The 24,408-nt window shown below is 36.6% G+C and overlaps 1 protein-coding gene across 2 annotated transcripts in view; it reads right to left on the bottom strand.

Annotated features, from left to right (window-relative positions):
* LOC105449882 (trace amine-associated receptor 9) overlaps window positions 1–24,408 on the bottom strand; it is a 61,600-nt gene that overhangs the window by 21,253 nt on the left and 15,939 nt on the right. For both annotated transcript variants that reach the window (XM_011689324.1, XM_011689325.1), the window contains exons 3-7: window positions 16,316–16,600; window positions 15,390–15,707; window positions 13,734–13,859; window positions 5,435–5,551; window positions 264–418 (exon numbers count right to left, since the gene is read on the bottom strand). In XM_011689324.1, the coding sequence (XP_011687626.1) occupies window positions 264–418; window positions 5,435–5,551; window positions 13,734–13,859; window positions 15,390–15,614 (623 nt within the window). In that variant the 5' untranslated portion in view covers window positions 15,615–15,707; window positions 16,316–16,600. The remainder of the gene's footprint in view (window positions 1–263; window positions 419–5,434; window positions 5,552–13,733; window positions 13,860–15,389; window positions 15,708–16,315; window positions 16,601–24,408) is intronic.

The following is a 24,408-nucleotide window of genomic DNA, read 5'->3' as shown; positions in this document are numbered from 1 at the left end:
TTAGCACCGGTTTCGATCAGACTTTAAGCGTACCGGAAGGGAACATTAACGCGGATATATCGCTATCTTTCGCGGTTGATCGCCTCGGTGTTCCCCGAAGGCGATCGACCGCGCGCGACGCGACGCGACGCGACGGCGCGCGTTCCTCGACGTTAAATTGTAATTGTCTGCAATTGGTCACCGGCGGTGGTGGTGAACAAACGCGGCGGGCGCAAGATCGTGAAGTGTCAGGGCTTATCACCGGCGTTCAGCTACGGCGGTACCTAAGGGACGCTCTAGCGAAGAAGGGATCGCAGGCGAGGAGGCCGGACTCGTTGAAGTAGTAACCGCCTCTAGGGAGTACCAGAACTCCGAAAATTGCCACGCTCGCTATCCAAGTGGTCGACATCACTGCCACACAGCCCTGCCGCATGTAATACTGTGTCAACATAGAGAGAAAACGATCACTTTTTCTCGCCCACATATGCCGAGCGCGTTTTATAGATATGGCGCGCGTATATATGCGTACGTGTGTATTTGCCTGTGTATTTCTATCGGCCAGTACCGAGGGTTTGTTTGCATACGTTCCACATTTCGTATAGTATATCACGCGTCGTTTACTCAAACGATTACTTACACTGTTTTTTTTCTTTTTTTTTCAGAAATTTCAGATACTGCAAACCTTCAATTGAAAATACGCTTGAATGAAATATTTATGTAACAAATAAATACTGCAATGTATTCTATTAAATATACAAATATGTAATATAATTTTTTAAACAGCGATCAAAGGAAATATGCAAATAACCTAGCATATAAATATATCATGTTGTAAATATTGAAGCAAAGTGTAAAGAAAGCAAATATAAAATTTTTGCTATTTCTCGAGAATATGTATATCTTAAATTAAATGTATATTCTTAAAATTCGCATGTTTCATACCATGCTCTAATGACATTTATTAAACGAAAATAAAAAAGACATACAAGATATAGATTTATTTTTAAAATTATATTTAATTAAAATACATAAAATTATGAGTATTAAATTTGAAAATATCTGATTAGAATTTAAAAGTTTTATAAATGTTAAAGGTTATCTTTTAAAAATATCGATTATTTTGCAGTGGATACAGTGCACATCTTCAGCGAAGTCACCCTTCTTCTGATCAAATCTCCAAGCAAATAAAGAAAGTTCCACGGACTAGTTTTATCGACGGTCCACTTTTACGGCACAAACCCGGCGTGTTAAGTATTATCGAGATTAACCTCGTTCTGATCTCAGAAAACGATCAATGGAATGACACTCGACCTTACTGTTCCCCAAGGTAGTAAGGATCGATGCTTGTGTACTACATCTCCTGTTTTTCCCTTGTTACAAATAAAATCCGTTAAGTCAAAAATATATTATTAAAAAAATACAAAAATATATCAAAGTACATCAAAATATCACAGATGCAAGAAATATCAGAATTTTTATGATCATAAATATTTACAATGAATTATTTTACTTTTCTGTTTTTTTTTTTCATTTAATAAATACAAAATATTGCCATGAAGTATGCAAATTTAGTATGTAAATACACTTAATTTAAGACATATAGTCTTGAAAACAGGCAAACTTTACGGTTTGCTCTTTGAGTTTTCCCTTCTTCATGTTTAACTTCAAAATTTACAATTCATCAGCACGTAAAAGCTTTTATGTGTGTTTTCGTATGTCGGGAACAAACAAATTTTTATCCCTAATTAAATATTTATTTCTTAAATTCTATACGGATTACTTAATATATATATATATATATATATATATATATATATATATATGTCAAAATTATGTCTTAAATTAAGTGTATTTACACATTAAATTTGCATACTTCATGGCAATATTTTGTATTTATTAAATGAAAAAAAAAACAGAAAAGTAAAATAATTCATTGTAAATATTTATGATTATAAAAATTCTGATATTTCTTGCATCTGTGATATTTCAATGTACTTTGATATATTTTTGTATTTTTTTAATAATATATTTTTGACTTGACGGATTTTATTTGTAACAAGGGAAATATATAATACAAGGAAAATATATAAACAAGGAAAATTATAATAATGTTGCAAGAAGAAACTTAATTGAATGCGCGAAAGTCATAATCACTATAATAACGAATGATATTTAAAGAAATGCTGAAAATACGTAAATAACGGACTCGCACATAATATAGGTACATAAATATATGTCATTCCAGATGTTATTCGCGTTGAGAATCCCTGAAAATACTAGATATCGAAGATATTATCGACCCGTGTAAATGGTGTAAGGGCCGATATTTGCCACGCATTATGAACATCAGAAACAAAGGGCTAAAGACCAAGTTGCTGCGAACTTTGAACCAAATACTGGCTGCATACGGTTGAATTGCACCAAATACGGCTAAAGCTGATGTAACACGAAGCTCTATCTGTGAACTAATATAGTATGATAAGAGCGAATGTGAAGTCAAAATCGCGAAGCAACAGCCTCTATCGATCGGACAAAAGAGACAAGAGCCGAGGTCTGCCAGAATTCAATGAGCGGCCAGAACGTTCGATAGGCGGAAAATTACGGAATGAATGGGAGACACGACTCAGCGATTCGTCGGACGTCTTTCTTTTACCTCTGATTTTTGTACGTTGTGCTTTCTTTCTCACTTTAGCAATTGTGCAAATAGCAATTCTATTATTCTATTCTCCACTGTGCGATTACATTCGATCGATGTGAATCCATTGCGAAGAGAAAAGAATAAAATAAAGTAGTACGGCAATATCATTAAAACACATATCGATTCTTTGTGATAAGAAATTATTCTCACAAATATAAGTTGTAAATAAATATAGTACACAACATATTCACAGATATGCATATATTGCAAACTTATAAATCTTTAAGCTTTCGTCTAATAAATTCGGGCTATTTGATCGCGCAGTAATTGAAGCTTAAGAGAATAGCAATTTAAAAATCGTACAAGGTATAGGAAAGTATCTGTAAATAAAAATTTATAACGTCCGATAAATTAGAACAACGATAAGATAAAATGTAGTCGACGAACAAATTGCACATTTTCCGAAACAAAAGAAGAATTATAAGAATGACGGGAGATATATTGAAAGAGGTAAGGTGCAAAAAGTCCAATGTGGGTAGCGCTGGAAAACCGCATTCTTTGAAATCGGCGAATCCGTCGGTGGTATACATATATAGAACGATTCAGAATTACCTCGCATTTCTCTTCTTACTTTTGATTACTTTTAAAAATTAAATAATTTTTCTTCTATGTGACTTTTTCCTTGAAAAGCGCTTCTAATAAGAAATTAGTAAAATGATCTTAATCAAACAATTGATTCTTTTTATCTGGGTTAAATCTATTGCGTTATATATTTTTCTTAACTACTCGACAGAGATATGAAAATACTTTTGAACCGCTCTGTACACTTTTGTCTTCGCTACACGTAGATTTCGTCCTGGTTATGCGATTCATTGCTACCGCGGGAAATAGGAGGATACGTGATAGGCGAACGAGTATCCGCGGTGGCACTTTGCATTCTGATGCGCTTTTAAATCTCCTCCCGAAATTTATTTTGGCGATTAAACCAAGGCGCGTCCGAGCTTCGACAAACCGTAGTGTGAAACCGCGGGTTATATTATACGGATCGCGGGAAAGGATTCTGCTAATATCGCTCGCGAACTTTGCATCAGTTGCTAACGCAAAAGTTACCTTTGAAGTGCTCGATCGCTTTCGTTGCCGTTCGCGGAAGAGGTGATGCAAAATTACTGGATTGTATTAACCCGCGGTAATCGATAGACGGGAATTTCAGGAGTAATCTAACAGATTAAGAGCTTCCCGGCACGTTCAGACAAATTAGTTACAACGAGCTTCATATTTAAGTGAACTCTATATAGTGAATTGCCGCACATAGTATTCTTTATATATTATATCACATAAACCGCAATGTATCCAATCCGCAGTCCATAATGACTTTTAGCATATTACTTTTTCAGATTTTATTTTCTATTAAAAATATTTAATATGGGAGAGCTGAGAAAGAGAAAAAAAATATATGAACAATGTATAAATGTATAACGCGATTTTTAGTCATAAAAAAGAATAAAGTAGAGATCTATGCAATATTTCATTTTCAAAAGCAGCGCGAATATATGCGCTTACTTGATTTCTGCATTCTTTCGTTATGCTAATAAAACAGAAACGCTATTATTTTTATTTCATCGCTGAGTAACGTGAGATATCCTAGAGATCCCAAAGAGACTAAGAGATTACTTTTTGAAATGGAATTCCTATTCTCTATTCTGTTAAGCCTTCAATCTTTTTTAATATTCATTTCAATGGCTTGCATATCTAGATTTCACGCATTGCCACGTTATACACATAGATATGTGTGTGTATAAAACTATATGTATGTGTAATATATAATGGTTTAAAGGATTGAAAAAGATGTTTCACGAACGTAATGTAGGAGTATCGATATTTTAGCTGTGCCGATATTAAACCTCCAAAGGCAAGGTATAACGAGAAAAATCTTTATCCTCTAAACTCACATGATTACGGGCAGCGAATGATATCAGATTGGATCTTATGAATAAGATGATTGTAACGTGTAACGAGAAATGTTTCATTCTCCATTCATGAATATCGTCAAATAACTTCATATTATATTCATGAACGAGATGATTGTATCAATAGCCGATTCGCGATTGGTTCTATTTTCTTGTGAATTCAAACGAATTGAACGAGTTTCGCTAATATACCTGCCACTTTCATTGAGCAACAGTTATTTTAATTTGAAACGACAATTGTGTGCAATCAATCAACCTCGATCGTTTCACTTCGATCGTGTTTAACAAGGACAAATTCGTTGAATAGATCAAATGAATCAAGGAGAGCCTGCATGAAGAGAATGAATCTCCACACAGACAGAAGAAATATTTGAAACGAGTGACGTCGATTGGTACGAAATTCCGTTTGAATTATAAAAGTTGGATTTATTTCTATTACAGCAACAACTCGAAAATGATAATAATAAGAACTTTTCACGTATTTTACTTTTAATAAAAAAAAATATAAATATGTATATTATTTCCATTTAAACATTTGTAATAAACTAAAGATTACTTTATTATATTGAAATAAAAATAGGAAAAGATAAATCGCGCTGATATAGACAATGCATCATACTCAAAAGATGATTAAAATTTAAATATTTAATGTTAAAGATAAAAGGTAGATATTTGAAAATAAGAGAAATTTATATACTTAATAAAGGCTATCTAAGTAGTAGAAATTCTGCAAAACATGTAGTGTTAAAATGTTATTGTAGAATCGATTAACGAGTAAATGTGTAAGAGTCCATTAGCAGTTAACAGTTTAATAGTTAGTGGAGTGAATATAGACAGCAAAATAGCTTACCCTTTTAGAAGAGTGCTTGTGATAGCGATGGGGGTGCAGCATGCAAACATAACGGTCGATTGCCATGCAGACGAGGATAACAGCGCTCTGTTGAGTCAAAGCGCCCCTAAGAAGTGCCTGGAACAGTAAAAGTTTCCGAAAGAACAAACGAGATTCTTCAGATGTCGCACACCTCTTTTCTCCCTATCTCTCTCTCTCATTCTCAGCCTTTTCAAATAAAATAAGTTACCACCTCTTGGAAAAGTGCATAGGTCGACAAGCAGCGAGACAAGTCAGATAGGCGAGAAGTTTTGATGAGTTGAAAGAGCATTGGGGAAATCTAGTGTTCTTGTAAGCAGCGTCTCACAATCATTCTTTTTCTCACACATTTCTTTTTCTATACAAATTATCGGTTAAATATTTCTTATGAAAAAAAAGAGTAACAAGAACAGAGATTACACGTTATATTTATCGCCACAAACACATTCAAATGTTAGTAATATTAATTTGTATAGTAATTTAATATTGTAAATATACGTATATAATGTAAATAATGAGATTCACAAACCATAGATTAATAATGATTTTGCGCTTAATTGAATTGTCAATTGATTAGCTTATCTTAGAGATGTATATCTTTCCAGCTTGAATGTAGTAAAATAATCAGGATTTTCACCGCTAACACAAGTGGCATGCAGCTTGCGGTATACCGCAGATGCCACAATGCTTTGCGGTAATTTTGCATCAGACATCGGAATTCGCACGAGAATCATCGTTATTCTAATTTGAGGGTACGGGGAACAGGTACTCGTAGTATCATCTAATTAATTGCTATAGGCCAACAATGGAGATTGGCTTTAATTAACATTATAGCGTCAGTAGCGTCACTGATTATTTACGCTGATGTCTCGTGTAGACGGCGTTACAATTACGCCGCACGCATTTCGCTGTACGAGGAATCGTTTGTGAGCTTTATAAACCTGATGCCCGGGTCCGTGCTGTAATTAAATGTCACGCCTGAATAAAAAAGGACCGCATTCATCACCGCGCAATGCTTGCTGCTTCCGCGCCGTTGCACGTGTCTGGCTGCGAATTTTAGTCCGCGATTAAATAGTATGCAGTTTTTGTAAATTCCGTGCAACAGTAGACACTACGGTTAAAATTGAATTTACACATGTTAATTGCAATGAAATTATAGAACATAATTTTGTAAATTCTAGAAATTAATAACAAACATTATTATCAACGGTAGAATACAGTCAGTTTATTCAACAGTTGTAATGAAATAACTAAGGTAAAAGAACTAATTAGTGTGAGTTCCAATAGTTTGTTACATTTCAATTGGATACAGGATATAAAATCAGCTTCTCTTTTAATAAATTGAAGAGCAATATGTACTCGTATAGCTTCTGACGCTTCTAATCAGAAGAGAATCTTTATCAGAGATTACTTTGAGAAAGTATTGTTATTTACCAATTCACGTTTATTTATTGACATTGCGCATGTATCGCTCGAATGGGTGATATGTAGGTAATAATGTATAATTACAGGCACATACTGGGTCAATCTCTCGTAGCTCGATCTACGAATGACTGTCGACAAACGTTAATTTGTTCCTAAACGTACATACATACATTACACGAAACAAGCTGTCAGACGGCGAGCAAATTGCCAGCAGGATCACCGCCAGCCATTTCATTCACAATTGAAACCAGCTCTCTAGGATTGAGTGCAAGAGAAACGTATTCGCAATTGCAAATTAACGTAGGTACATTGTCCTATTTTAGAAATTTAGAATTTCGTCTTTCATATTACCATTTTTTTTATATATTCAGATTAGTCTTTAACATTTTTGAAAATGCAATAAAACACAAAGAGAAATATATTTAACTCTTTAACAACAAATTTTCAAGTATATGCTATTGTTTTTATAAGTTTGCTAAGCAATAAGTCAATATTTATCAAAATACCTGAAAAAAAATTTTATCTGCCAGCTTAGACAATTTTTTACTTCTAAACTATTAGATACTATTAAAATAAGTTTCCAAAAAAATAAAAAATTACCTACATATGAATTTATTTCTTGAAAAAGGTTAAAAAGTAAGGTATTTATACATGTAAAGTACAATACAAGTACAAAAGTGGCACATTTTATAATTCTCTGGTTCCGCTAAAGTTGAGAATCAAGAAAAGAAAAATAAAAGCGCGTATATATAAACATATATCATATAACGCATGCCCGTCTACAGCGTATACATTCAACCGCATATTGAGCAATCTCGTAGCTATCTACTGACATCGGCCATCGTTTTGAGTCCGATACGTTGGACTGCCTCGAAGCGGGACAGTTGGAAATGTAACGAGATGTACACTATCGCAATTCGGGACACGCTCTATCCGGCAGGTGCCGGGCGAGACGGGAGCGAGACAGTGCAGGGGGTACGATTCGATCTCTGGAAAAGGAAAACGATCCCAAATGTCGCGGGAGCCGCTGAAGGCGACAGCTTGATTCGATGAATTCGGTGACATTGCGGTGTTGTACCCATGAAGAAACGACAAGGCGCGAAGGGTGCGAGTGCACCAAGTATATACGTTTAAGATGGTTACCATGGTGACCGTTGGCGTACGGCCAGGAAAAAGCTCTGATAATCTAAAGGGGCCAGGATCGGGTCTGGCCTCATTTCGAGACCGTCACCGAAACACTCTCCCGGAAGACCTTAACCGAATATTTTCGCCACGAGCTAGCTAACTTACTTCTGCGGAGTATAAACCGCTTATAACCCTTTGCCGACGTCGGTGTCCTCATCATCGGACACCGACAGCGCCCGGAGTGACTTTAATGGAGCATCCGGGCTAACTTTTATTTAGCCACGATCGGAATAATTGGTATAACGAGTTTGATCCCTCGGTTCGCCGCGCCGAGAAATACCGTCGAGAAATAACGACGCGAGCGCGCGCGCGCGCTGCGTCGGAGCGCTTCGCAAAATTGCATTTACTCTGGAACGACCTTGGGTCCCCCGATTGCAGTGGCGCGCGTTACAACAGCGCATCCTTTTAGCGGATAACGCCCGCTTTTTGTCGAAATTCGGTGGCGCTTCGGCGAAGCGCCGAGCGTTCAATTGTGAGAAATTTCACAAAACGCCAAGCGTAAACAACGGGGAAAATAAAGTTAACAATCAGACAGAGTTGACTTTTACATGCCTCTGGTAGTTTTCAGATGTCAATGGTTGGCAACGATTTATTCCATTTCCATGGGAGGGAGGGGGGAGGAGGGAGGGGGGGGGGTGTGTGCACGTACCGCTATTGAGAATTTGAAGCACATCACCGGCCACGTCACGCGCACAAAACGTGCCGTATCTCTCATAGAAATTCGCGCGATCGTCTCTCTCTTAACGCGATATAATTCTTCACTCGTCGTCAATAAATGAAACGGGCATCGGGCATGACGATGTGCGACGGCCGGGGCGTATATATACATAGGTACCCGGAATTGTGGAATATTAAATTCGCAATCGGATTACTGCCGCGGCGGAGAGCGAGAATTTTTCAGGTCAGTTTATCGCCGGCGAAAAAAAAAAGAGAGAGAAGAAAACGGTGTCGCGAGGCGATGAACGGCTTTAGCGCTTCGGCGACATCGTTCTGATAAGTAACGACATTACGCGGCTAAATGCAGGTAGCGAGAGCGTTGGGAAATTTAGCCAATAGATGATTTGGAGTTTGTTTTATATGCACCGACTGTAATTAGCGAGCAAAACTTTCAAGTGAATTCCACCGTTCATTTTGGGGATAATATTGTAAATGGAGAAGGATTGAATGTATTTCAATACACTTAGGAAAATATAGGTTTTTTTTTCTTATCAGTATTCATTGAAATAAAATAATTGTTTCCCATTTACATGGAAAGTGGTTCAAAAGAGATCGTTTTGAGAATTGCATCGAAAAATGGTTTTATCAATAATTGCTGTATTGTCTAAGGATCTCGATGGTATCGAGACGTGCTACTAAATGCATTACAAGCAGCAGGACCGCCGTAACATTGTAACAAACTAACAACTGTGATTGCCTTCAGTGATTCCATCCTGGCGCATCGCCGAGCAAGAACAAGCGGCGTACCAGTTTATCAAAGTTTACGATTTGGTTTCTATCGAAATATCTCTCCCCGAATACACAAATCCATCGCGGCCCGGGGTTATCGTTTAGACCCGGGAGATTTGTTGCTACTAAGAATAGATTCTATGAATATCAAGTGGCTAGAGCCGGAATTTGCCATCCTAGGACGCGCGAGAACGACACATCTTCGTGTCATCTCACCCTCTTTCCCGACGGAGCAATTGACAACGCGCTGTAATCGACCCGTACTCAATTATGCTTCTCTACGGGCGATACGGGCGATGCTCGATATTTTCAGCGTGCAACGTCAAGAGCCAAAACTGCATGTTTCAAGTAAAAGATTAAAAAATCACGGTATTAAAAACTTCAAAGTGTGAAATAGAGTTTACAAGGAAACTTGTTATTTATATACTTGTTTATCCATATTTGATACTCTCTTGTTACTCATTTATTCCTTTCACGGAAAAATCGACCCCCTAAAGCAGTGTAGTTTTTTTTAGCAAAATTAGGTATGACATGAAATATCGCGCATTGCGTCTTTTTGTATTAACTGTTAAAGGATAGATAAGATATGAGAATAATGATATGTGGTAAACACAATCGAAGGTGTCGAAATAAAGGCGTTTTATTTAATAATTCGGATAGCGTCGCTCGTTATGTTGTCACGGATGCTCTTCCGACGTTTAAAACGGCCGGAATATAATTAATCGCCCGTTAACGCGGTAGAATATTAAACACTATTAATGCTGCAATGTGAATCGAAATGTGAATTATAATACACAATTACACAAGCTGTTAGTCGTGAGTTCGATTCAGTCCTACACAACTACCGTATCGTTGCGCCAGCACGACGGAAAAGAATAAAGGACCGAAACTGCGGACACACGCCACTTTTATTCACCGATCACGTAAAGTTTTACACGCTCGTCTGGAACTTTACTTGTTTGCACGTTCTCTTTCTCACTTGCCGGCGCGGCGGTCTGGCGCGCTGTCAACACACCATCGTTACGCCCTGCAGGGTTAATAGATTCGCACGAGCTACTCTATTCTACCGGAGTTCCCGTGCCTGTGTCGAGTACCTACTTTCGTTCGTCTATTAAGAGTTATTAATAATTAATGAGATCGCATGGCTCCGCGTTCATTGCGTTTACGACGGGTATATAAAATATCTTTTCGGGGGGGAAAAGGAAGAAGAGAGAACTTTCGAGAGAAAATCTCGAGAGATTTTGAGAAGGTACATATAAAATATGGAAGGAAGTGGCGTGCACAATTTGAGATATAACAACGTACACGGAGTGTTGTATCACACACGAGAGATGTAAGCAAGAGCATGAGACAAGACTTCTACTTGAACTAGAGACGTTAACCCTCCATCGTCCCATATCCATTTGAGAGATATATATGGATAAAGGGACTAGATGTAAGAAATACACGCGAATATACGTCGCCAAGAAGGTATATGCGTGTGTTGTAGAGATATTACTCTTATGGTATTATTAGATTCCAGCAGATGTCGAGATCCTTGATTTTCTATTTCAAGAGTCGATGGCTCTCGTAAAGTTTTATAGAATCGTCCGCATCGAGTCGTGTCTGAATTTCTACGCGGCTATTACATATTTCAATCGCACGTATATTGCACGATCTTTCGAAATACATCTGCTATCAGAGTCATGATATTTTATCTGTATATAAAAACGATCGTAGAAACAAATTGAAAGGATCATCGTGTATTTCTTTTTTTCTTTGCATCGTATTAATGCACAATAGTAATTATTTGAGATCTACATGTAGAAATATTTGTTTCGTATAAAAAAAAATTAAAATAAATACAGAGATTTATAAAAATTTGTATAGAACGTATCTGTCTTACATTATATTATCCTGTTTTTAAAATTTTTTGAAATTATGCAACATATTATTCTAATTATCAAATATCTACGTGCATCTGTTTACTAATTCTCTGCCACCTGCTTTCTCTCAGTGTGGTCTCACTAATTATACCACGTTTCCACCAAATTTGGAATCTATTTCTAGCTACACGAGGACTTGCCCTCTTCGCGCTTATTAATTCCCTTTGGTTACCGTGTCTACTTGTTACCGCATTATCTTTTATTCTTTTTGGTCCCTTGCCCTATCGCTCATCTCATTCTTTGTCACGCTCTTTTTAAGATAGAATCCCAGAAAGTGTTTTAAAAATGATGCTAGTTATTAATGTACACGTTGTAAATGAATGAATCCTTTCTACTATTTCTAAAGAATATACTCTTCTTATTTTGGAAACTCTCGTAGACCACTCTCCGTAAATTCTGATTAAAAATAATATCTTCTTGAGTCGAATTTTGTCTATATTTGCTTTGATATGATCATTACACATATATTGCAATCGCATAAAACGCATATAATACAATTTTTAACTATAGAATTCTCAAGAGTCATTGCTGAGTTCTTCACAAAACAAATGTAAGTTCTTTATATAGATACAATTATTTACTTTTAATTTTACTCAAAATTAAATATATAATTATTTTATTTTATTTGTAACTTTTGTTTCATTTCTTTTGCAAGATTTGACCGAGATATCCGGCGCTTTGATTGCAATTTGTATGAAAACAGTTTTTCTTTTTTGTTCTAATTGATAACTATATTATTTGCACTAAATTAGCACTTATACTTTCGATATTCGATTAAAGTGATGTAGCATAAGTATAGCGAATCTCGATGATAACGGACCATGTTTTGACATAATGTTATGCGCATCTCTAGAGATGCAAAGCCGAAACATCGGAAGACATCAACATCTTAGATATCAGAAAGGTATTCCGATATAACACGACGTATATCTTTGCATATCGAGTCTTATCGGAAATGCTGCAAAGATGATTTGTTGTTATGGGTATGGCTATAACTTATGATATTCAGATAAAAATGTTCTATTCTCTCTCTCTTTCTCTCTCTCTCTCTCTCTCTCTCTCTCTCTCTCTCTGTATATGTATATAATATATAAAACTGATGATATATGTTAATATTTCTATCTGTTACAAATCTATTATTTTTCTATTGTTTTTTGTGGACAGGAACATATAAATATGTATATAAATATAAAAATAAATTAAAATTAAGTTTGTTTAATTAAACATTCAATTAACATTCAGCATTAATCCGATTACGAAAAAACATTAATATGAATAAAGCCATAACATAAAATAGATTACACATGTCCTTTTATGAGAAAATCTCTGTCGTTGTTAAACTTTTGTTAAATTTTATTATTTGCAGTTAATAAAATTAATTATCTCGATATATTTTGTTACGCAAGCATACAGAAATGCGTACTACGTATCGTTGTGAAGTTAATTAACAGCATCGTTATTAAATAATCAGAGAGCAGAGTGAAACAAACATATTACATGCCGCATTTTTATTTATAATTAAAAAATTAAACTTCCTGACATACATTAAATTGTGACACGCGAAAAATATTTGTCATAAATTGCTTATAAAGTTGAATTTAATTTATATATATATAACTTGTGTTTACTAATTTCGCGCAGGGTATTACTGCAATTTCCCGTTACGGCTAGATAAGCAAATACCACGAAATTCGAGGTCTGCCGACGAAACGGCGCACTCCAGAGTTTAGCACGTGCGAAATGAAGAAATATACGGTCACAAATCAGACTGCTACCTCAGAAGATGGCGTAGAGGACGAGGAAGGGTTCGGAGGGAAAGGAGCAATGCGTAAAGATTATCGCCAGGAACTCCGATAACGTCGCAGCCGCCGACTGGTAGAGGAAATGGCGGAAGAAGTACCGGCTGCCGGAAGCGCAGCCACGAGTTTCAAACGATAATAATTTCCTGCCAAGCATCGTGAACACCATTTCAAGATTTCCTATAAATTCCACGATTTCTGGCAAAGAAAAGCTGTCGAGGTTATTGAACGGCTCTTTAACGCGCAACGCTATAAGTGATGTCGTAATTTTCAACGTTATATTTAAGCTGACATTCATTATGGCGCAATATACAAAAAAAATCATTTGATATATAAAATATACAAGTTATTCAATTTTATGTAGCGTTAATTAAAGTACTATAACAAATGTCGATTATTATACAGTAAAACTAATTCAAGACTTGCATGTGGCAAATGTTCAATATTCAAAAATAAACGTAAAACTTTATTAAGAAAATAGTGATATATTATAAAAGTTACCTGAATTTGACAGACAACTTCGCCGTACGGCCAGCATCCGTAAACAGCTGGTAAGAAACCGAAAGGCGTCACTAAAAGACCAATCGCCAGATCGTTACTCGCTAAGCTCGTCAGCAAATATCTGGGCTGGAAGAAAATTGAGGAGAACCTGTTGATCGTCTTGGTCAGTGTCAATGGACGTCGTTATCGAACGGTTGAATTGTTGTGTAATGTACATACGCAACATTAGCTCCGTCATGAGGCGTGTAGCGAGAGAAAGGACTTAACGAAAATTTCCTTTAACTAACTGTAGACTGTTTCCATGAGCATCACACCAAATTAATTTACAAACTGTTTCAATTAACTTCGAATTAATTTTACTTATTTATTTAATTAATGTTTGATGGAGACTTACGTGTGCAATAATAAAAAAATTAATTTTTTACACCAAGTCAAAAATATATGTTTCCAATTGTTAAAGTTGTTAATGTAGTTTTAACCTTCAGTTTTTGCAATATTACTTTCTACTTCCGGCAATAATTGTATGGAAATGAGAAGTTACCTTCACATACATATTTAGTAAGCTTTAGTAACTTTTACATATACATAAATTAGATCTGAGAACGCGAAGTACTAGGTGGAAGAAGAAAAACTGCGAAGGAGACAGAAAGAGCAATACAGAAAAGTTAAACTTCATTAGCGGCAATATATGCAATCGCGCGGCAATATACACTCCATATAGGAGATTGCATAAGTCCCGATAGCAAAGAGAGATATATGATTGTTGGAACAACGATTTCTCGAAAAACGTTTAAACTAACGCAGGTTCCGCAAACAAAGATTTATTTTACGTATCCGATACATTATAGAAGTGTCAAATCTATATATTTAACTCTCGAGAAAGATTTACATATTCATGTGGTGAATCCATGAAAATCGATGAATGCTAAAGAATGAAATTATATATTTTTTTATTATAATAAAGATGTTCCGACGTCAAAATAATTTATCTGTTACGTTGTCAGAAAACCTTAATTAATCGAATAAATAAAAGTTGGAACATTTACTAATGTACAACTTTTTTTGCGAGTAATCAGTAGTCTCTACGAAACTCGGTGCTCATTTAGAATCCCAGAAACATGACCGTCCTGTATTTCGTACAGCTAATCACTTCAGACTGATTTACATAGGAGGAAGACGAGAGGAATGGAGAAAATACCGCGGACCCTTCCATCACGGACTGTGAATTATGGCACCGACTGAAATCTTTGTACATTCGCGTAACTGATATTTTACCTACCATAATCCTTTCATGAGATACAAAATAAATATAGTATTAGTCTCATTATATCATATATATTTTGACATTAGCCTTTGTTAGTTAATGCATTTCTAGATCTGCATTGAATATTCCATTTCTATCTTTCAAATACACAATACGAAATTTTCAGGGAAATATTTGTATTACGCTGTTCGCGCTGTTCTTTCCAACATATTCTTTCCCGAGAGTTTGAGATTTTTATAGATTATTTAATTACTATTATTTTACGATAAAAACAAGAGAGGATCGACATTTAAAATTAAACAAGATATAAATTTTGTCAATAAAAAACCGAACTTATTCCAATTTTTGAAAAGTCGTGTAACTTGCATGTACTAGATACATCAACTACTTACCTGAGCATGAATATATTTAGTGTACTGTCTGCTATTGATAACACATATCACTAGCAAATTGGCGCACAGGATACCAAGGCTGAGTAGTAGTATCAGAGTAGCCCGCACCAATTCTCCAGGACCTGGACCTGTCCAAGAGGGATCGGACGTGCCGTTTCGCCAACAACTGCTGTTGCTCAGTGAGGGTGCCAGCAGTATCGTCTGTTTGTGTTCCATCATCATCATCGTTTGGTCGCTTACTTCCCCGCGCGATTACGGTGCCGAATCCCCAGACGAGACACCCGTGTCCCGTTCGAGGCACACGTACTTTGTACGGTTCTGAAAATAATCTTTTTTTAAATAAAATCTTATTACACTTTATTATATAATTTTTATATACGGATAAAATTTTCCAAAGAAAAATTCTTATAATACATGTTTAATTCCATATAAAATCTTTAAACATTGCAATTTCACGTGCAATTTCGTTTGCATGTTAAGATAAGGCGAAACTTAGTTATTATTTTCGTATTGAATGACTCTTCTGGAGATTATATTTTTCATATACTTTGTATATATAAAGTCTTCTTTTAAAAAAAAATCTTATTATACTTCATTATATAATTTATGTACAGTAAATTTTGAAAGAAATTTTATCGTATATTTACTTAACTGCACATATAATTATATAATTATAAAATGTTTAATGCAATTTCATTATATTAATTGTTTTACATACATGAGTGAACTATGGATTATACAAGATGTCAATCAATATATTATATCAATAAGAGGTCATAATTATAATAATATTATGTATTTGTAGTATCTCTTAAAAATATTGTTTATTTCTTTAATTGACAAAAAAAAATTGCAAATTGTTATTTTAAAACTTCTTCTGTCAATAAAATTTAAGGAGACAACTTTTACCAAATATTGCAACATACTTTTCATTCCTGTCGATCGCGAATTTTCGAGAGCCCGCCTTGGTGATGGCCAACCAGCTTTTTCAAATACTGTTTCTTCATCATCAAGTTTTAAGAATCCGCACGATTGCGAACGTTTTGAGCGCGTCTAATGACGCACTCGAAAGTCCGCTCGCGTCTCACGAGTCGTCAGTACGCATTCGTAAAACGATGTGTGACTTCGACGTGCGATTGGTTCTTGATACGCGATATGCATCTCAGCTTGCATCCACAGCATCTACGGGCACGCGGGTGAGAAGACGGGCTCTGAGAAAAGAGAAAAATAAAGCGGATGAAAATCAACTTTCTCCGAATTCACACTTTTGCATGAGCAAATTACAAAACCACGATTATTGTTTTATTGCCTATCTACCGAGTAATATTTATGTTAAGATAAGGCGAAAAATTTAATTATTATTTTACATACCATCTAAAATATTCTTTGGAGGTCAATCTTGAGAATGGAGGAAATTTGCGAAAGTGGTGGATGCGGAAAAGAATATTTTTGCAAGCCAGAGCAACGAGTTCAAAGATTTAAAGGTGAAAAAATATATAATACTACTCTATTTAAAAGATGCATATTAAATATCACATGAAATATAAGAATAGACTGTGAACTTTGCTGTCCCGTAAATATGTTACAGCTACACATCTACACGTTAAACTGTAATTAATCTTTAAATTCGACCACGACCCTTTCCTTCAAATCGGCACTCTCATTTTACACCGAGAGCTCTCTAGTTCGCGGGATCAGAAACTACGTTTGAAACTCGTACGTTTCGAGTTTGCGACGTTTTATTTGCTCTTGCCCGCAATATTTCCAACAATCAAGCGTACGGGCGCATCCCGCTACGTTTCCGGGAATTTTATTTGTACCGCGTAAACGAACGAAGCCGTTGGTCCGCGAACTCGACGTTGATCGATCGCGCGCGTCAATTCCGTTCGCGTTGACGGTGAATCGATGATGCGTTACACTACGTCGGAGCCGAATAGATCCCCGCGAATTCATACGGATTACGCTCTTCCGTAATAAGCACGGTCGTTCGAACTGTGCATAATTAATTGTACACCTTTTATACGTAGATCGTATATGGAGAAGGGCCACTTTCTGTTTTCGACATACCTACACCCGTGTAATTAAAATTTAAAAGAGTCTGTTTGCATCCCGCGTCGAAGTAGCGGAAATGGAAAAATTAATTGGATATCTGTGCAGATATCGAACATTTTCTTTTCACCGCAAATTTCGTTTAGAATCGAAGCCCGCAGTACTGGTTAACATCAGTTTGATTTTCAGGTGATAATTAATGCATTGACCACATCCCCCCCTTCGCCCGCGCGTGAATGCGCGTGCAAATATTGAAAATTAATGTATTAAGCCGCTTACTGAGAGAAGCTAAAAGCTGCAGACTTTATTTTGTACGCCTAACAGGTGTGACTGAATTAATTAAAATTATTCGCTCTTGTTATTCATTAGTTTGCAATTTCGTTAATTATATATAGAATCTCTGTCATAAAATTTCACTCGGGAATGTAATTGATAACTACACATACTTGTTTAATCTTATAACGTTATACTTGTTATTATTATCATATAGCCAGTGACAATAGGTTTTGAAAGCACGGAGCAATATGTTATATATTAAATTTTTTTTATTAGAGAAACCAGAAAAAAAAAGATTTTAGAAATATGAAATTCTGTGGTTTTAATCAGGTTCTCGCTATATCGCTTCCGCTAATTTCAAAGCGCATATTCTCTTTGTGAGAGATCACAGTCATATGATTTATTTACAAAATTCGCGGCTCCTCTTCGTAACAAAATCTTACAGTTACGCAATGTAGCTGCTACAAGCATATTGCGCACAGATGTAACTCTTTTATTAAACCGTAATTTCAATGAAATAAAAAATGCGAATTCTCTCGAGAGGCCAGGAATAGGAAAATTGAAGAAAGAGTAAACTGTAACTTGTAAAATTATATTTGTAAAAATAGTAACAACGATTCTTCTGAAATAATTTATTTTTAAAAATAAAATAATAAATACGATTACAATTCCATTTAAAAACACTTTTAGGTTAATCAACGTATATAACGACAATTTATAATTTATTATATTTTAATAGTTACACACAACAGCAACATTAAATGCAATAATTGTGTGATATACGAGAAAAATATTGCAGGATTACTGTAACATGTATAAAACGTTTATTTTTCAAACAAGAAATATGTGCATATACGGCTGGCGAAGACGTTTTTCAAAATAAAAAAATTTAAAAAGTATAATTGAATTCGCCAGCGTACACAGTTCGAGCACGGTATTGTTTACCGCATCCTGAATTGGACGCAATGCATTTTCGCGTTCATTATCTATTTACGGGCTTTATTTATAAATCACATCGACGATTAACGGCGTGTATTGATTATCGAAGAATTCGGTAACCCGTTCGATTGCGAGATCAAATCGCTCAATTAATGCTGTGATTCGTGCGCAATCGATAGCAGCGTTTGAAAAACGAGAAGGTAGCTAACGAGCACGAGATCACCTTCGGCGATATTAGATGGTATAATTAAAAAGTGGACCCGGAGGGGGGAAGATCCCATCCCTCCCGCCGGCTAGTGCTGGAAATTCCTTTCTTTCATCCACACCTTTGCGAGGATTCCCCACGTTCTTTTCAGTAATGATTCGACAGACACCGCGTCCCGACGTTAGAGCCCACTCTATTCACGTACGTATTCGCGCCTATTATTCACACCGTTATGCTTTAGGCTTCACTGCCGCTATTCGTTTTGCATATATTAAAGCAAAGATGCGGATGGCATGTATGCCTTTATATCGCTAACAATCCTTTATGTATAATAGCTTATACTTCACGCGAATAAAGTGTATTAATATATATCCATTCATAAAAGATTCTATAGAATATATCACACTTACTTTAACGTCAAAGTGGTAAATAAAATAAAGGTAGAATATACTTTGATTTCTACCGCATTTCGATTGTTGGAAAAATCAACTGTCGTTTTTTATACGAACGGTTAACGCTCAATATTCAGAACTGGCTGTCCACATTCTGCGCCTTTTTCACGGCACCTGTTAAATTATTGTTGGCACGCAAAACTTTTTGCATTCAGTGGGCAACTATTCATTCAGAACAAATGGCAACTAACTTGTTTATCGAGGAAACTGAGCTCGTGGGCTGGTTGTTGCACGATCGGGCCTTCGATTTAATTTACTTGGTGTGCAATCGATAAATAATGTTGACTTGCCAGCTTTCTCGTTTTCACGCTTGGATAGAAAGGCGAATGGAATGGAAACGGTCTCGCATGCCGTGTATGTACATATTCACACGTATAGACCAATACAAACACGCCCGCTTTTGCATTCTCTATGAACAGCTTTCGCACGATCGATACGTCATATATTTTACGCACACGTGCCCGCGATCGGCGAATAAAGGCGAGCAGCTTCGTTTTCCTGCAATTACACGAGCAAACATCGCATCGTTATTTCATTAAAATAACACGTGGAAGGATAAAGCCGAAATTTCTCTCCAAATAATTAAACGGATATCTGTAAAATATTTAATTAATATAAGATAAAGTATAGAACATTAATTTTACAGTGTCTTGATTTTTCCGGTGCGTGTCACTAGCTCGTACATTTTTTTAAATTTCGAGGTAACCAATAATTTACGTTGATAATCGCAAATGGCACCGCTAAATTGACAAAGTTGCACGTAACGGCGTGGCAAATTTTAATGAATCGAACGAGATTATCCACAGTACTGTTCACACGATAATCGTAAATTTCAGAAATGCACAGAGCAAGCAAGCGTAACGTTTAAATCACGGAATCTTTTGTTAACGTAAACGTAGAGCATTAAACCGATTATTTGTAGCTAGCGCATACGATAATGTAAAAATGTTTGACATTCTGCCTTGCTGTCCGCTGCGATCCATCATTTTTTCCATTTGCCCTTAATCCCGGATCTTTTTTTTTTTTATACATCGCGCAAACGATATTGCAGATTGCAAATGGCAAACGCGAATATATTAGCAGCTTGAGTGTGCGCTAAACTGTCCGCGGGGGCGCACGTAAGATAAAACTGTTGCAAAATGAATTCAAAAGTTTCATTCCAACTGCGCACTGTACATTTCTTCTGTAGGAAACGTATCCAAACTTCCAGAAGTTCTTCTCGTTTCGGGTTGTACGGTATATCATTTGCGAAAACAATGTTGGTCTTACACGAAGAGTCTACGGAATATTCAAGCGCCGTGACAAAGTAGAATATTCTAACTTCCTGACGATGTCAGCTTTTCCCGCTTTATGTATACTAACGGAGATATGCTCAAAGTTATTCGCGCGTCTTACTTCACGAACTTTCCAATATCGCGTATACGCATATGTTTTAACAAAATGAAAAGAAGATACAATGTGTGCTTTCGATTTTACATCTTACTTCCGGCGCGTCTTTGTATCACTTTTTAATCCTCGTACACTACCTCTTATATGCTCTTTCTTACTTTTTGAGCTTATACATTTGCGTGATGTATGATTAATCGACATAATTATTATGGAATCAATTTTCGATTATATTCCTATCGTGTCATTTTTACAAAATATTAAATTTCGCTGAGCACTTCTCGTGCCCATTTTATTCTACTCTGCAACAATTCCATCCAATTGTGTACAATTCCAATATAAAGAACGACGAGGCTGTTCCTGCAACGAGGTGACAGAACGCAATATAGACATAATGTAATGGACAAAAGAAATTCCGCGGGGCGAACGCGGTTGGCCGTTTTCCTTCGGAGGATGCGAAGTTCAAGTTCGTTATAGTTGAGCGACACGGAACAGATAAGAGCAGCGCGCACTGATAAGTCGCGTAAGTAAGTTCGTTGGCGGGACCGATTCGTATCGCCGCGCGGTACCAAGACGACTCCGGCGGTAGACTCCTCTCTAAGAACTTCGCCGGCTGAGGCACCCGCTAGCTCGCAGTCACTTGGCCGATAGCGGCAGGAAGGCGAGGGCACAACCGACACGGCGGTCGGATACAGGGTCGCTCCGCGACTGCGAGAGGACGGTAGGGAGGGGGATTAAGTCGGGAATGGCTTTATTATGTCAGAAACTACCACCCAGTCGTAACGACAGAACGGAACTCGTCGAGTACCGACAATTTAGTCGCACCGGCGCCGGATGCATTTAGATGGTGGAATTAAAATTTTTTTTTCGTGAACGGCGGAACTCCTACCATCGTTCCCTGCCGAAATTCCGACCGTCTCTGCTCGCGTCTGTCACGCGAGCAAGCGATTGAACTCGCGGAACTACGACTATAATGGTCGACTACGCGCGAGATATGCTCCGCGGAGTGCATTCTAGTGTCATGGTTCGATCGGCATACCCATGTAACGACTGATCGTTAGCTCTAATGGTGAAAGACGAAACCGTGCGGTAAGTCTTTTTTATTATCTCTCACAGAGAGGCTTTTCTATAGCTGAGATATATCGTCGTCCATGGATTTCTAAGGGATATATCCCTTCGCTCTTCTTGGAGCCGCCGCCGCCGCCGCCGCCGCGCCGAATCGGAATATATTACAGCTCGCGCGATATGGCCATCCTCGATCTAGCCACGCTCGATCGATTTTACGTTAGCTCTCACATCCCAAACCTCCATTCTTTCTCGTTATGTTATCGAGTTAATCGCGTTGAAAATGTATCACTGATTAATAATTCATTTCTAATGACCCTTATGCTTCTCATTAAATTACAATAAATATCCTATTAAAATAATTTTGTTCCATTAAATTATATGTGCATCGTACAGTAAAACGTATACAAATCATAACACTATTACCCGCTTAATGATGCACGTATATACATATGTGTATTGTATATTAATTTATATTAATGCGCTTTCGTTTTAGAAATTTAATGGGCATATTATTGACAATCTATATTGACGGTATTCTCCTATAATTCAGATTATTTCGAAAGATTTTCGTGAAAAGAATAAAAAAATATACTTCTTTATCATAAATTTGATCGCGATTTTCTTAGGTAAAGTTTTTTATTAAATTTCTATTTACTTAATCAAATTATTATCTATTTTTGCGCAGTTTTTGAATTTTTTACATTAAGAATATAAATCTAAATGTAGTTAATTAAAATCTAAAATATATTATAATAAAACTGTTGCAGCAAAATTACTTAAAAATTAACAATAACGTAAAAATTTATCAATATTTTTATCAAAATTTTTATTTGTCAAAATTTCTGAATCTCTTTCTCTCTCTCTCTCTTTTTCTCTAATATTAAAAACATTTTAGTAAATATGCTTGAATTTAATTTTTGCAAAATAAACACTCTTTGTATTTGTGCAAATTTCATAAAACATGTATCCAATTCTCCGTTGAAAAATACCTCTTATTGCAATATCTGTTTCGAATACGAGGCACTTCCATTATTTACGTCTCAATATGTACTTTAGCATGATGACATTTTACGACTGAAATCGATGCGACGATACATCAAACGGGCATACGGTACCTATCTCTATATTGCTGCGATTCATATCGAACGCAATTAAAATTCTTTCATATCTATCACGAGCAAAAAACAAGACTTGTTGAAATGAAAGCGCTGTATCTCCCGCGGACTTCATCATATCCAGCGATCATCCTTTATCGTGTTGCCGACGTATCGACGAGTAACCGGTGCGCTAACGTTGCCCAAGTGAGATATCCCCGTGACCGTCTATAAAAGTAGATCGTAAAGAAATGTTTGTTTGATAGCAGAATTTTTCTCCTAAAGGAGGGAAACGTGTTGTGCGCAAAGCACTCTATCAATTCGTCACTGTCGGCTGTAAGGCACTTGCCTGGCCCCATACATCTCTCTTTATATAAAAGCAGCAATCTGAAAAAAATCTTACTGCAGAAGATATCCATAAAAGTGTCGCCGAATCCCAGCTCCGTGAAACGTCCCACCCTCGGGTTTTTTTTTTTGCCGATCCTCGGTTAGGAGCGGCCACGCGACAAAAAGAAGAGTCGTTAGTTCCGCGCGAAATAACCATTTGTTATCCCCATTTCGTTTCGCCTCGCGGCCATATCCGGACTTCCTTGTTGACGTGTTTACGTTCGCGGAGACTATCGCGATGTTTCAAAGAGACGTCTAGGTATCTCGGAAAGAGAGACCACGAGTTCACAGGATCAGAGATTGGAAACCGAAGTCCCCGGAGACTGAAGTCCCCGAGAAATTCTGTGCGGCAACTTTGATGTGTCTAATTTTGAAAATTGGGTACCTGGTGCCACGCAATTACTTTAATTCCACTGTGCCCACTTCTCGCATTAATTACGTACGAACATATTACGAGCTGCGGAAATAAAGCAGAAAGCTGTGCCGTGGGCTCGCATTGGCATTACTTTGTTATCTCTGATTTAAAGCAGAAAGCTTATGTTTCTCGGAAATAAAACCAAATCAAACAAAGATCAAATTTTAAATAACCTTATATTCTTAAAATTTACACGGTCAAAAGAGAAAAATTTATTTATTTAATAATTATATTTTCATAATAATTATAAGACAATAAATACGATATTTTCTTTATATTATCAAGATATTTGCTAAATTCAAAAGCTTCTAGATTTTTCATCTCTGAGTTATGTTATTTGTCGGCGGAAGAACAATAAATTGCGATCGACTTTGACACATATTCCGGACGGGAACGTAACAGAGCACGTACCGGGATCGCGGAATTTATTCGCGAAAGGCGATCAACGCGTATTCGAGCTTCTAGAATGACGATACGAGGGAGACGCGAATCGGATCACATAGCTACGGGAAAATATTTGTGGTAGATATGGCGTATTGTTGAAGAATCTTGGAAATATCCGAGCCGGAGTACTGTAGCGCCCGAGTAGAATATCTTCCCGCTTTTATTACGGGAACAAAATACTCCGCTGCTAGACGTGAAATATTTACCGTACCGGTAAATACGTGTAAATAGTAATGTTATCTCTCGTAAAAAAAATCGGGGGGAGAGGGCTCTCTACGACACATATATATATATATATATATAT

Source organism: Wasmannia auropunctata, unplaced genomic scaffold, assembly GCF_000956235.1.
Source record: "Wasmannia auropunctata unplaced genomic scaffold, wasmannia.A_1.0 LD336071.1, whole genome shotgun sequence".
Taxonomy (NCBI): Eukaryota; Metazoa; Arthropoda; class Insecta; order Hymenoptera; family Formicidae; genus Wasmannia; species Wasmannia auropunctata.
This window is presented reverse-complemented; position numbering and strand designations above follow the sequence as displayed.